The 15,550-nt window shown below is 40.4% G+C and overlaps 1 protein-coding gene across 2 annotated transcripts; it reads left to right on the top strand.

Annotated features, from left to right (window-relative positions):
- Nucleotides 1–709: 709 nt before the first annotated feature.
- Nucleotides 710–10,984, top strand: LOC126106829 (inositol-trisphosphate 3-kinase A-like). 2 transcript variants are annotated; one of them, XM_049913226.1, is made up of 8 exons: nt 710–976; nt 3,108–3,210; nt 3,988–4,134; nt 4,375–4,505; nt 6,646–6,728; nt 7,124–7,292; nt 8,492–8,563; nt 9,163–10,984. In XM_049913226.1, exons 1-8 carry the CDS (start codon nt 872–874, stop codon nt 9,388–9,390), a joined length of 1,038 nt encoding a protein of 345 aa, XP_049769183.1. In that variant the 5' UTR covers nt 710–871; the 3' UTR covers nt 9,391–10,984. The 2 variants fall into 2 exon arrangements, with proteins under 2 accessions (XP_049769183.1, XP_049769182.1); XM_049913225.1 differs by having other exon boundaries at nt 710–979.
- The last annotated feature ends 4,566 nt before the right edge of the window (nt 10,985–15,550 follow it).

Raw genomic sequence — 15,550 nt, 5'->3', positions numbered from 1 at the left:
AAAACCCTTACTGCAAACCGACGTCAATGATATAGGTCTGTAGTTCGATGGATTACTCCTACTACCCTTCTTAAACACTGGTGCGACCCGCGCAATTTTCCAATCTGTAGGTACAGAACTATCGGCGAGCGAGCGGTTGTATATGATTGCTAAGTAGGGAGCTATTGTATCAGCGTAATCTGAAAGGAACCTAATCGGTATACAATCTGGACCTGAAGACTTGCCCGTATCAAGCGATTTGAGTTGCTTCGCAACCCCTAAGGTATCTACTTCTAAGAAACTCATGCTAGCAGCTGTTCGTGTTTCAAATTCGGAAAAAGAAAAAGAATGTACGGGATTATGAAGTTTTTTTCCGGGACGGCAGTATTATTTCGTATTAAACGCTTCTCACTGTACACACAGGCGAGATTGTGAGTTGATCCGCGTTTGCTTAGCGAGAACTGCTGACTGTGCGAGAGCTACGCAGTAACAACTCGTTACATTGGCGCTTCCACCCCCACCACGCTCCCCCGTATCATCCCCTCCCCACTCCCAGCATTTTTCCTCATTGGTCATGCCGGGTTCGTATTATTGCCCGCAACGCCAGATCCCGCTTATGCGCTTCCCGGCTACATCAGCCGCGAGCGTCACGGCGCGCAGGAAGTCCCTCTGCGCCTGCGCGGCGACGTGACGTGCGCCGGGCGGGTGAGGTGGTGGGGGGTGGCTCGGCCGCGTCTTAAAGAGTATCCGCTGTGCGTGGCCGGGCGTCTTTCGCTGCCAGCTGCCGCTTCAGTGACAACAGCTCTCGTGTGCGACCTCAAGTGTTACACAGCGTGTGAGTGACTACGTCTCGCAGTTCTCTCTCGTGTGCGCCGACCTGTCCGCCGCTAACATGCTCCTCGAGATGTTCCACTCGTCTTCTGACGCTTCTTCAGATTCTTTCTCGGCCGTCGCGTCTTTCCGCAAGAAGATAACGCTCGGCAAGATTATCGTCAAGGTGGTTAGTCATATTCCATTTCTTTAATACACTTAGTCGCTTTGCCTTGCGTGTGTGTGTGTGTTTTGTAATTTATCAGTGACGAGCTCGGTAAAAGAACTGGATGCGGAGCTGTTTTTCTCTTGGGACTCTTCTGTTCACTAATATTTTGATACCTGCGGCCGATTTAAATTCTATTTCAATCTTCTTGCTGACAGAAGCCGTACCTGAATGATAACTTTTAGTTTCACGATAATCATACCTTGATGTTTCTCTTAGTTCTTGACCTGTCCTTCACCGAAAACGTGATTCTAAATTTTTTTTCACTAGCAGACATTGCCAGGTGCCCTGTGGACTGTAAAATATTGATACTGAAGAGAGCATATTACTAACCAACTATTAATAGCTTGCAAGTTGAACTCCTGGATCTGTTTATGTTCACATTTCGAATATTTTTTTTTTCGGTCTCAAGACAGTTTTATAGTGTGGGTAGAGGGGGCTTGGCGCTCAAAACGTAGGTCTTATGCGATGTGTTTGTCATTCTTGAGCAACAAAATGGTTCAAATGGCTCTGAGCACTATGGGACTTAACGTCTGAGGTCATCAGTTCCCTAGAACTTAGAACAACTTAAACCTAACTAACCTAAGGACAGCACACACATCCATGCCCGAGGCAGGATTCGAACCTGCGACCGTAGCGGTCGCGCGGTTCCAGACTGAAGCGCCTACAACCGCTCGGCCACACCGGCCGGCCTTGAGCAACATTTTGTTTCCTTGGGTAGTAATTATTTTGCCGAGAACTTAGATAAAATGACATAATCTCTCGTTTTGGCCACCATTCCAGTAACCCTTCATTTGATGAACGACTTCCCCCACATGAAATAATCTTAATACTTCTCGAAAAATTATTTGTCGATCGTGTACTGAAAACAGATTTGTGGTACGTTTATAATGTGCATCTGGTTGCGTGCACAACCTGGTATGAGAAAATAAGTCTCCTATTGTTGAGACGAACCCAACTAGCAGCTCGCTTACGTTCCCGTCAAAAGTGCAAGATACTTAAATTACATTTGTGTGTAGAGTAGAAAATGCCCTAGTTAAATCATAAGGTTCGGCAGCTAAAACAATTTATTGGCTGTGTTTAACTTGCGCTGACAGTAAGTTCAACGAATCAGTTAAGTCTGCTTACCCGCTCGCTATTCGGGAAAAATTAGTAATTTCTGATTATTGTCCCGGCGTTGCTTAGTCTGTGGTTCAAGCTGGAACAACTAGTAACAGTCTATTAGCTGGTGCACTACGTCCAGAAATGACTACAAAGTGAGTCGTTTACATACTTACTTGGCCTTTCACGCAGCAACAGTTGAGAGTTTATTTAATCTTTCGAACGAAACGTTAGGTGATGGATGGGACGTGTATACAGACGCCCATGTCTGTTATCACTCAGCTGTTTCGCGTTACATAAACATCGGTCGGACGGAGTACGTCAGATTGTCGTCAGGCGTTGGAATTATCTCGGCAGCACTCTAGCGCATTTTCTTCTAGACGTAACGAAACGAGAGGGGGAAAACGTGTTAAAAACTTGAATGTGCGTGTACAAATTTGTCACTTTGATAAATGCTCACAAGATCAATAATCTTGACGGTTTTACAACTCAAAATATAAAAATGATAAACAGGAAATCTTGGATAGCTGCAGACTAGAATCAAATTTCTGAGCTGGATGTTTAATTTGTAATCTGTATTGAAAAAATTGATTTTAATCTTTTAATAGCCACCGAAAAGTACTTCGATGCACCATTCTAGTTAATGAGTTTGGTATGCTTATGTGGCAATCACATGCAGTAAATGTTCTGTTTTTTTTTCTGTATAGTGTTTGAACAACGAGAGTAGATGTCTTTTTTTCCGACCAACTGTCGATATTATCTTCTGTTAAGACGTGTGCGTGCCGTCCAGGATCGAAGACGCAGACCGCTTACGCCCGCAATCAGGCAACCCGCTCGACTATCAGATTCGACCTTGCCGCGTATTCCACCACGCTTAACTCTTCTACGGACTTTTGGAACAAGCGTTCTGTTTGCGTCCTTCATGTAATGCATGCATCTTGACTGCTGACTCTGTAATGACCCTAACCGTTATTTTTCTTTTTCTTTCCAGCCTTCCGGTTGGAGAAAACTACGGAACGTCGTTCAGTGGACTCCGTTCTTCCAAACGTACAAGAAACAGCGCTATGCCTGGGTACAGCTTGCTGGCCATCAAGGTAGGTGCATTTCTTCCCCGGCGTATTATTAGTAAACAGTGTACGTAGATGTAGATTTAATATTTTATATGGACCGGCGGCTTGAGACTCTGTAATTCGTTTCATTTACCTCATTAGCGTGGACGAAGTTCATAAAAAAAATAGACGTCGTATGAAACAATTTATATATCTTTACTAACGCCGGTACTGTGTTTACTGTAACTTTTACTGGATAAATATTTTAAAATTTGGGTTGTATTGCTTCCTGAAGTTCATCTTGGCAGTTGCAAGTGGTGTGGTAAACAGGTATAGCTACTCAGATTATTTTCAGAAACACTTCAGTAATGAGTTGCTGTTGTATGATGTTATAAAATGAGTAGTCAAACATTATTTTGGGAAACAGAATAACAATAAAGATTAACATTGCAGATGCCTATCTGAATAGTAGAAATGATCGGATTGCGGGTTCCTCTCCTGATCATGCGTTGAAGTCACTGAATCCTCGTAGTCTTGATGTCATATGGAACGAGTGGGTGTGATCTGCACTTGCATTGACTGTGGTTAGAACTGTTAAGAGATTTGGTGTTAACGGAAGTTTAGCTAGCTGAAGAAGCGTTTTTCGGAGAGAAATAAAGAAAATGGTGTAAAGTATATTTGGCTAGAGACTGTAGTAATACGTTAAGAGATCTGGTGATTTTCTAAGTAAGAACTCTGATCTTATGGGTGTCTCACGTTTTCAGCACGACTATGGAGATAACGACGGAGTGTCCTAACATTTTTTTCTCGGTTCTGCTGCAGGAAACTTCAAAGCCGGTCCCGAGCAAGGCACGATTCTGAAGAAGCTTTGCCCCAAAGAGGAGCTGTGCTTCCAGGTGCTCATGAAGGACGTGCTCAGGCCCTACGTCCCAGAGTACAAGGGCCACGTCACCTGCGAAGACGGAGACTGTATCCTTGCCTACTGCAACAATGATCTGCATAGTCTGAGTCTGTCTTACGGATCTATCCCGAAATTCTCTCTCTCTCTCTCTCTCTCTCTCTCTCTCTCTCTCTCTCTCTCTCTCTCTCTGTGTATGTGTGTGTGTGTGTGTGTGTGTGTGTGTGTGTGTGTGTGTCCCTTTATATGAACCATTTGTTGAAATTAACTTGTCACATGAAGAGCGATTGCATTCCTTGACTTTATACTAGCAGTATACTTACAATTGCAAGACTTGCTGGGCGACTTCCAATCCCCATGCGTTATGGACTGCAAGATAGGTGTGCGCACATATCTGGAGGAGGAGTTGGCCAAGGCCAAGGAAAAGCCCAAGCTCCGAAAGGTGAGTTCCCACAGCTTTCTTACAGATGTTAAATACTTCGGCATACAATACACTCCATAACTGAAGCAGCTCTCAACAAAAAATTTAGGTACACATGTGATGAATCACAGTAACGATACATATTACCCAATTTTAGTTTGAGTATTCAAAACAATTTTTTTTATAGCTTAGTGATTATAGCACTGAAAGACCTGACTCGAAACAAGGTCCCGGGAGTAGATAACATTCCATTAGAACTACTGACAGCCTTGGGAGAGCCAGTCCTGACAAAACTCTACCATCTCGTGAGCAAGATGTATGAGACAGGCGAAATACCCTCAGACTTCAAGAAGAATATAATAATTCCAATCCCAAAGAAAGCAGGTGTTGACAGATGTGAAAATTACCGAACAGTCAGTTTAATAAGTCACGGCTGCAAAATACTAACGCGAATTCTGTACAGACGAATGGAAAAACTAGTAGAAGCTGACCTCGGGGAAGATCAGTTTGGATTCTGTAGAAATATTGGAACACCTGAGGCAATACTGACCCTACGACTTATCTTGGAAGCTAGATTAAGGAAAGGCAAACCTACGTTTCTAGCATTTGTAGACTTAGAGAAAGCTTTTGACAATGTTGACTGAATACTCTTTCAGATTCTGAAGGTGGCAGGGGTAAAATACAGGGAACGAAAGGCTATTTATAATTTGTACAGAAACCAAATGGCTGTTATAAGAGTTGAGGGGCATAAAATGGGAAGCAGTGGTTGGGAAGGGAGTGAGACAGGGTTGTAGCCTCTCCCCGATGTTATTCAATCTGTATATTGAGCAAGTAGTGAAGGAAACAAAAGAAAAATTCGGAGTAGGTATTGAAGTCCATGGAGAAGAAATAAAAACTGAGGTTCGCCGATGTCATTGTAATTCTGTCAGAGACAGCAAAGGACTTGGAAGAGCAGTTGAATGGAATGGATAGCGTCTTGAAAGGAGGATATAAGATGAACATCAACAAAAGCAAAACGAGGATAATGGAATGTAGTCGAATTAAGTCGGGAGATGCTGAGGGTATTAGATTAGGAAATGAGACACTTGAAGTTGTAAAGGAGTTTTGCTATTTGGGGATCAAAATAACTGATGATGGTCGAAGTAGAGAGGATATAAAATGTAGACTGGCAATGGCAAGGAAAGCGTTTCTGAGGAAGAGAAATTTATTAACATCGAGTATAGATTTAAGTGTCAGGAAGTCATTTCTGAAAGTATTTGTATGGAGTGTAGCCATGTATGGAAGTGAAACATGGACGATAAATAGTTTGGACAAGAAGAGAATAGAAGCTTTCGAAATGTGGTGCTACAGAAGAATGCTGAAGATTAGATGGGTAGATCACATAACTAATGAGGAGGTATTGAATAGGATTGGGGAGAAGAGAAGTTTGTGGCACAACTTGACTAGAAGAAGGGATCGATTGGTAGGACATGTTGTGATGGATCACCAATTTAGCATTGGAGGGCAGCATGGAGGGTAAAAATCGTAGAGGGAGACCAAGAGATGAATACGCCAAGCAGATTCAGAAAGATGTAGGTTGCTGTAGGTACTGGGAGATGAAGAAGCTTGCACAGGATAGAGTAGCATGGAGAGCTGCATCAAACCAGTCTCAGGACTGAAGACCACAACAACAACAACAACAAAAACAACAACAACAACAGTGATTATAGACACACATTTGGTTTCTGGGTGAAGGAACTTGCTCTGTTAATCATTATGTATACCTGTACGTGCTTAGCCTTAATAGAAGACACTGCTTCCCACTTTTCTGCTATCTTTGTTATGTGGGCAGTAGCCTGTGGGAAAGGCATGTTGTGTGTCTAACATTTCATCTCTTCTTGGTGGAGACATTCTCATATGAAATGTTATCCACAAAACATGCTGAAGTTGTAAGGGCCTTAGGTTTTGGTCTAACATACCCAATAATGTGATTAACAGCTGTGTAAAATGTACACTGTAATGATCAGTGCTTCCTACTATTTACCCACTTACGTGTAGGCAGTGTCATGACCTCATGGGTGCCAATTCCTGTATGTACAGACAAGATAGGCAAGCGTGAAAATTATGTATTGTATGCTGCTTTAGGTATGTGGCTCTGACATGGCTGTTTACTTTGTTGCAGGACATGTATGAGAAGATGATCCAAATTGATCCCGAAGCTCCAACAGAGGAGGAGCATCGCCTCAAGGGTGTCACCAAGCCGAGGTGAGCTTCAAGGCTTGTTTTCCACTTACCTCCAGCACATGTGCAATGTATGCAATTCTGGGTGAACTGCCCGGTATCAGTAGCTTCGTGCCACAATATTTTGGAGCAGTGTCTTCTGGCCATCTTAAAGTGTATGCTGATGGTAAGAAGACCCTACAGTGAAGTATTGTGGCAGCAAATTAAGGATATCCCACAGTTCGACCAAAATTCCACAGCATGTTCTTGAAAGCAAGTGGCCAACAAACTTCAGAGATATTTGGTGTTCCTGCAGTTTGTGACTTCAGTAGGCAAAATGAAATAAAGGCTTTCATTGCTAAATGTACGTTGTGACATAAGACTTTGATCATTATCTTCCACTTCTCCGTCATGTATGAATATTTTTGTTTTGTTTACAGGTACATGGTGTGGCGAGAGACCATCTCCTCTACAGCAACAATGGGCTTCCGCATAGAAGGTATTCGCAAAGCAGATGGAAAGTCTAGCAAAGACTTCAAGACAACTAAGACCAGGGAGCAGATTCTCAAAGCGTTCAGGGATTTCACGGAAGGATATCCACATGCAGTGGTAAGTGTCAGGACAAGAGTTTCTACTTAATTTTTCAGTTACTGTCATTTCAAGTTAAAGATCTACCCTGCAGCTGTTACTTAAGGCATCTAATTGCCCAATGTGTGCAGATTGTTATCAGTGTAATAGAAACAGACACACGACACATCTTTGTGAGACATTGGCACTGATAGCTTTGGAGCAGCGACTTGTTTTGTATTGTATTGAAAGAACTTCATCTGAGTGTGGTATCTTAGTCGTGTAATACATTAGAAGGGAAGGGAGGTGAAGTTAGATCTCACATGCTATCCAGTAACTGAAAGAGGTTGCAAATCGGGTTGATCCCAGGTATTAGAGGCAACTATTAAGTTTCACATACTGGCCTAAGTCCAGATGTGTTGTGATTACATGTTTAGTAGCAAGTTGTCACCAAATCGTATTGGGGGGGGGGGGGGGGGGGAGTGCAACCCTAAATGATCACTACAACCTAAAATCAAGGATGGGGGGAAAATTACTGTTACTTAAAGATTGAAAGCTAGTGAAGTACCATTTTCAATGATGGTCAATATTGACACCATCTGAGTCAAACAAGTGTCTTTTGACCAGACGCAGATGTTGCACTTCAGTCTCCTGGCGCCCCTCTCTTTATGAAGCAAATTGCAAAAAATAAAGTTAATGGCATAAAGTGATACCACAACTGTCTCCTGTCTTGAACACCTCAAAAGCGTACTCTGGATATAATTTGGTGGGAGATACACAGACTGAAATATTGCCAGCTTGTTGCCAGTCTGCAAACGTCATAAGAGATGAAATACATGATGGCCAAAACCAACCAACAAGCTCACCAAGGACTAGGAATGTGTAATGGGATAGGCTGACTTACCGTCCTTGGTTCCCAACAGTGGGGCAGGTTTGAATGGTTTAAGGTACTGAAGATTTACTTCCCATCCTTAAAAGTTATTGCATCTGGCATAAAATGAATTGTAGTTCTTTGACTAGGCTGTTAATTTAATTGAAAAAGTGGTTCCACAATGAACTATAACAGTGAAGCAGAATAAAGTCTGTTCAATTCTCACATTAATTGAATGTGTTCAACTTCTGTTTGTCATAACACATTTGCATACATAGGGATAATACACGTTTTGCATAATGAAACATTCTTACATTAAGTGACATCGTATTAAACCCTGTGACTTATAGGTTTTATTTTTCTCTTCCAGCCAAAATACATTCAGAGGTTGAAAGCAATCCGGGCCACCTTGGAAGTTTCTGAATTCTTCTCTTCACATGAGGTAAGCATATATCAAACACAGTAATGAGAGAGAGAGAGAGAGAGAGAGAGAGAGAGAGAGAAAGAGAGAGAGAGAGAGATGAAAACCTTTATGGTTTCCAGTTTAGACTGCTATCGTTAGGCACAAGAGGGTTTTCAGTCACTGTATGTATGTGCATTAATACATAAAATTCCGCCTCACTTTAAGCATCATAGAAAAACCTGAATAGGACAATGCGACTCAATACACAGAAAATAAACGTTGTTAACAAGTTTGACATGTTAGGTTGTCTGAACAATACTGTCCAGTTCTTGTTTTTGGTATAGATACCACAATAGAAAACTCATTGTGGGTGATGTTATGAGGTGATATTATGATAGAGGTGATATGTTGATATTCTGATAGTGATTACAAGATATTGTGATGATATTTTGAGATGGTAAGGATTATCAGTCAAAACATGTCACAGTAATAAAAGTTTTCATAGCAACTGACAGTGATAAATGATTTTGAATACGTAACTTGGCACTTCTCATATCTTACAATTGATGCTGAAAGACTTCAGCAGCCTCATCTGTTTCCTTCAATCAACTAATGCCCTATCACTTTTGTCTGTACAGGTGATCGGAAGTTCCCTGTTGTTTGTGCACGACAAGCACAATGCAAACGTGTGGCTCATAGATTTTGCCAAGACGCTGATCCTGCCCAGCGGCACGGCAATCGACCACGCCTCGCGCTGGGTGGTGGGCAATCACGAGGACGGCTACCTGATCGGCATCAACAATCTCATCAGCATCTTCTCCGAGATGGCAGCAGAGTCGGCCACGGCTCCAGGCGACAACACGTGAGCGCCGGGCGCGCGCCATTTGCGTCGCCCCGTGGCCGCCCCCTGCAACATGACTTGCCTGGCAGACCACACCTGAGAGACCGAAGCCGGGCCGGCAACTTGGCCCGTGCGCCGGTCGACTCCCGTGCGATTCCCATCGACGCTGTCGTGACTCAGGACCCCTACACTTGCGATACGGGAGGGTGCGTGTGGCAGAGTACTGTTACCGAGTGACAACGAATGTTACGAGCTGCCCTCCCTGATGTGTCACTCAGTGTGTAATTTTGCACGGAGTTGTGCCAATTGCTGAGCCGAGAAATGAGGACTGCACCCTTTTGGGATTGTCATTTTAAACAAAGCTGCAATTGTGACCTGCTTCAGTGTACTGGATTAATACAAGCCTGGGACTCCTTAGTGCAGTTAAATTTTGTTTTTAAGATGGCTGTTTTTCACATGAAGTGGAAGTTTTTAATAGGTAACAATTGAACATGACCAGCAGTTACTTAAATCAGATCAGCACTCGTCAACAAGCAACACCCAAAATGAAATATTAGGTGAAGCTATATTTTGGTGCAGTATGAAACTACTTCTTCTCCATCAGAAGATGATAGCATTCACTGCTTTGCACTGAAATATTTTGGTTAAATATATGTTAGACTTCTACAAGATGTTGTTTCAGAAAAGTGCAAATGCACATGCAAAGAACTTGTGGGACAAAGAATGCTCAGATGTAAGAGAAAATTTTGTCTAAGTGAATCATTTATTTGAAATGTCACTACTTGTGTGATTTGTTAAAACCACTTGTGTGTGTTGTTAATATTGGAGACAAGAAATCCAAGTGTCTTGCAGTTCTTAACGATTCTCAACAAAATATGGTGTTTCATATTTTCTGACACCTGTCAGCCATTCTCAGAGCATGTGGAAATAATGTATGTTCATGCTAAAGTTCTGGCTATAGTGTGGCATCTGGGAAATGAGCCAGAAGACATTCTCAACTTCTGCTTGGTAAATGAAATACATTAATCGAGCCAGAAGCTGTTTAAAAACCACTCCAATGTATTTCAGATTGGAGGCTAAGTAATTTATTTAATTTATATTATAATTTTGCAGCATTTTTTCTGTACTTTACTTATAATGACTCCTTCTACTTCAGATGCGAATCTGATACATAGAAGTCAGTTAAGCCTAGTAGATATACAATGTTGTATTAAGACTGTTTCTCAGCATTTTGGATAAAATATTGTAGCAAATGCTTTAAGATGTTAGCAATATTATTGTTAAATGCACTATATATATGAATTCTAGCATTTTCATCGTGACAATAGCTGTAGTGGCATGTAATTGCCTCAATTCATAGTCTCTAGAGTGTCTGCATGATTTCTGCCAATTTCTGTTGCTTGTGAACACTGCTTACAATGAATAGCTGTAGGTGTGGTGTAAATCTGTAACATCTGTAGCAAGCATAGCTTTGATTGTAATTTTTTATTTATCTCATATGTGATAACTAACAAAAATACTGCTATCTGTAGACACTTGAGGATTTGCTGATTGTTTGAATTATTTATCACTGCAGACTATGTAATCAGCTGAGTAATAAATTTTAAGCTCTAAAGGAATGCTTTATTTTTTTATTTTCGCCTGTGTTTTTGGGGCATTTATTGAATATGTTCAATGATAAGGAAGGAAAGTGTAAATGGGAGTGAAACATATTTATACACTGAACCACAGAGGCTTCAGCAGCAAAAAATGCAAATTTAAGGACAAATTGCCATAGACAAATGACAAACATCGAAATATTTGGAAAGAACTCATAAAATGCAAGGGTTTTTTCAACCCTTTCAATACAAATTTCTTTTGGGGCAAAGTACGTTAATGTATTGTAATTGTATCTGTCAGTCAGAAGTAAAAAAAAAAAAACCATGAAAAAATTTCCCACCATTCCATTTTCCAGTGTGGGGAGAGGTGAGATGTAAACAATTATTTGTAGCTTTCAGAAGTCATGTGTGCCTATCTGCGGGCACTAATTATTTTGATGTTACAGTATGAAGTAGAGGGTTAACAATAAAACTTGAAGGTGGCACAATCTCCAGGTGTAAGAATTCTGCAAGCCATTAGCAGGCTTGCCTTTACCAAAGGGACACTGATACACAGCAGTAACATACAGAAAAGTCCCACTGCTTCTTTATAGCATATTACAGGACATGTACATCCCACCGGTAATCAACAACATATGAATTATTTTTCTTGCAAGATGCGTCCACAGCATCTATGATTTTTTAAGGTTTTCCTTTTGCTTTCAGCTGTTGAAATTTTATTTTGCAATTGCAATTTTGGCATTAAGCCATTTTCAAGCAAAAGACTTCGACATATGAGCAGAGATAACAACAGCCCTTACGTCAAAATCTTTTGCTTGAAAATGGCTTAATGCAAAAATTGGAATCACAAAATCTAATTCTGGTAGCTGAAAGCAAAATGGTATCATTTGAAAGATAAATATGAATTACTTCCAAAAGAATATATGCCTTACTGACATTGTTGCAGCTTAATGGTTTTACTGCAAATATACGACACATATGACCGGTCAAAATAGCAAGACATTCGAAATGTATAAAAATGGAACTAGCAGCAGTAAAGTTGCCTAAGTTTAAAACTAGGTGTTTGATGAAACATTTACCCTGAAAAACACTTGCTCAGTTACTAGTAAGTAAGAGATGCGACTTCGGATTTTTGATGCAGCAGACATGAACATACAGACTGACGACTATTGTAAATCACTTTAGAGATAGGTATGTTCATTTCCCAAAGTGCAAATCTCATTGCAGATAGTGAAACTGTAGAAAATAATTGAGGAACCTGCAGCAAGATATGTAGTTATCTACTTTAGACAATAGTCTTATTGCCCACTTCTGCTGAACCAAAACTTTATTTACTTTAGATGCACTGCTCTGGAAAGATAATTTCATAAGTCGACAGGGATTGAATATATGCACAAGAAGCCAACAGTCTTCTCTTTAGCTCATCGGGACAAGAAATGCTTCTCAGGTCATAACATGCCTCTGTTTTAACTTCTTATCCAGCTGCGCACCATGACATTTTTCAATGTGTTTCATTTAGTGTATGACAGTGTTTATTTCTGGCACCAACAGGTCATTATTACTGGGTGAAACTGCATAACATATGTCTTACTCTTAGACTTAAAAAGTATTGGTTGTGAACCACTTGAAAGCCTGTGCAGTTGTCAAATGGTTCAAATGGCTCTGAGCACTATGGGGCTTAACATCTGAGGTCATCAATCCCCTAGAACTTAGAACTACTTAAACCTAACTGACCTAAGGACATCACACACACCCATGCCCGAGGCAGGATTCGAACCTGCAACTGTAGCGGTCGCGTGGTTCCAGACTGAAGCGCCTAGAACTGCTCGGCCACACCAGCCGTCTGTGCAGTTGTCATCTGAGCGCTGTTCGCAAAGGTTGGGTTTGGAGCTGTCTTTAGCACACTTGTCATCAGCAGTGACAACATATTTAGGCACCAGATTGGAATTTATTGAGCTAAACCTTTTTGATAATTCACAGAATACACTAAACAGTTAAAATTCATTCTCATTAACTGAAATTGTATACTTACATTCTGTACTATAAAAAATTGAAAATTTTCAACTCCTGTCACCAAAATTTTATGAAATCATGGGTATGGTGCCACCTGACACCTGCAGGACAACAGTCACAGAAATGGGAAAAAAGAAGCAATCTCTCTTAGACATCCTGTTTGTACAAGAACAAAACCTAAGTCATGGGAAAGGAGCAGCAGCTTGATGCACACATCATCAGGCAAACCATCAGCACCTGCCAGTCACCAAACAGACCGATGGCAAAATTCAGTAACTGAAAGCTGAGGAGAGTATCACAGATGACTGTGCTGCAGGTTTCCATCCACAGTGCATGACATGGAAGAGGATGGGAGGGTTGCAATGCGAGACGAACATCAGGAAGTGGGGCTTCGCTGTGAGTGTGGTAACCTGGCAAGACCATATCATCTCCGGCTTGTCCTTGCACCACAGATGATCTATATGCAGCGAGAGATAAGACCAAGACAGCTGAAGTCTGGAGCTCACAGTCCATGTAAAAGAAAATTGGCAGTGTCTGTAAAAATTTTGTCATTATTTTGTATTATCTAGGTCCTGGAAAAGTAAAATAAAAAATAAATAGATAATCAACTCATGTACATGACTGCCCTATCTTTATGACAATAACTTCTTAACTGTGTACGGCACGACTACTTCGCACACCGTGACTGGCTTGCAACAGAATGTCCACTGCATTTGTCACCATCACATGACCAAAGACAATATTACAGCAAAGATAAAATTTGACATCTTGTGAAGATTTATATATAGACTGTGATGTGGATGTGTGCAGTAAAACATAAAAGTTCATGTGTTGTTGTTAAATACAATTAATGTTAACCTTCATAATTATATTTTAACTTATTTTTGTTGAAATTAAATGTGCAAATATCAGAAAGACTAACTTTATGCAATCTTCCTGTACTTACATTCTAAGCTTACACTGTGTTCATGTTAGCTTTCAAAAGGATAAAGAGAGATTAACAACTGCTCCCCTGCAAAAAATTGAAAATTGTGCAAAGACGGTATTGACAAATTCAGTTGCTTAAAATTTGTAAGTGTCTTTTAAAAGGATGTATAATCCTAACAAGAGAAGACTACAGTGTCTGTTGGAAATGCACAGTGTAAAGGGTCTGTGTTTGTAATAACAGCTGTTTGGGCATATGGAGCTGTGTACTGCCATTATTCAAAAGAACACCTGCAGAGAATAATCCATGTCGTTGTGACTTCATTTTTGGACCAATCTAATCTTTCTTGATGCTTTTCTGTGATACAGCATTGCCTTCAGTGTGCAGTTTGAAATTTAGCAAAGTGGAGCATATCCATTAGCTCTAGTATTTTCATAGGTTAAATAAATCTGATATTTTTTTCTTCTGAAATTTATATTTGTACTACAATTTCGTAATAAATAACAAAACTGTTTTATGGACTATGTCTCACAAATTCTTGTTACTTAAAAAGAACGATGATGAGACTTACCAAACAAAAGTGCTGGCAGGTCGATAGACACACAAACAAACACATACATACACACAAAATTCTAGCTTTCGCAACCAACGGTTGCCTCGTCAGGAAAGAGGGAAGGAGAAGGAAAGACAAAAGGATATGGGTTTTCTTGTTACTCATACACTTATTTATATCTTGCTGATTGTTATGGTGTAGTTCTTTTGTTGAGGAGTTTTAATTTGATCGAACAAGTAGATTTTTAAAGTCTTAGACTACCATGGATTCAAAAAAATTTTGACCCTGCAAATAATTTTTATCCTGCTACTTGCCATGTATTGAAAAGAACTTTTGAATCCTAAATCTAGATATTTATGTAATTAGTAGAAAATGTGCCTAATGAGAGATATTTTTAATTCTTGTATGAATTAATAGGGATTTACTTTAAATGGGTGCTTGTTGAATATTTTAACATCAAAGTACATAACTCCATTCTGAGCTCTAAACAAGGAGACAAAGTCTACATTAAAATTATTTTCCTGTCTTGTATTGTGACTGTGAATCTCACAGTTAGCTTCAACTGATTTTTATTGTCAGGAGCATAAACCATTAAGAAGTAATTGTACTGGAAAGAGAAATCAAATGATGGAAACTCCAGGCAGGAAAAACAACAATGCAGGAAAAGACCGATTGCTACATACTGTAAAGAAGACGTGCAGTTGCAGGCAGGCACAATTAAGAGACTTACACAAAGCTTTCAGCCACAGCCTTCATCAGCAAATGGGAGACAGAGAAACACACACCATTCATACACACAAGCAAACACACCTCACGCACACTTCACTGCCAGCTCTGGCAGCTCAGATCAGAATGCTGCTATCATGTGGGATGGAAGCAGCAATTTGGAGGGGGAGGGGGCAGGGGAAGGGGAAGGGATAGTAATAATAATAATACTAATAATAATAATCATCATCATCATAATCATAATCATTATCATAATCATAATCATAATAATCATTTTATTGTCGTTCAGCTGATTACAGCAACAGACAAAGTCAAGTGCATATATTTCTACATAAACTACTATATCAATGATATGAATATAATAGAGGGA

Source organism: Schistocerca cancellata, chromosome 10 (assembly GCF_023864275.1).
Source record: "Schistocerca cancellata isolate TAMUIC-IGC-003103 chromosome 10, iqSchCanc2.1, whole genome shotgun sequence".
NCBI lineage: Eukaryota > Metazoa > Arthropoda > Insecta > Orthoptera > Acrididae > Schistocerca > Schistocerca cancellata.
This window is presented reverse-complemented; position numbering and strand designations above follow the sequence as displayed.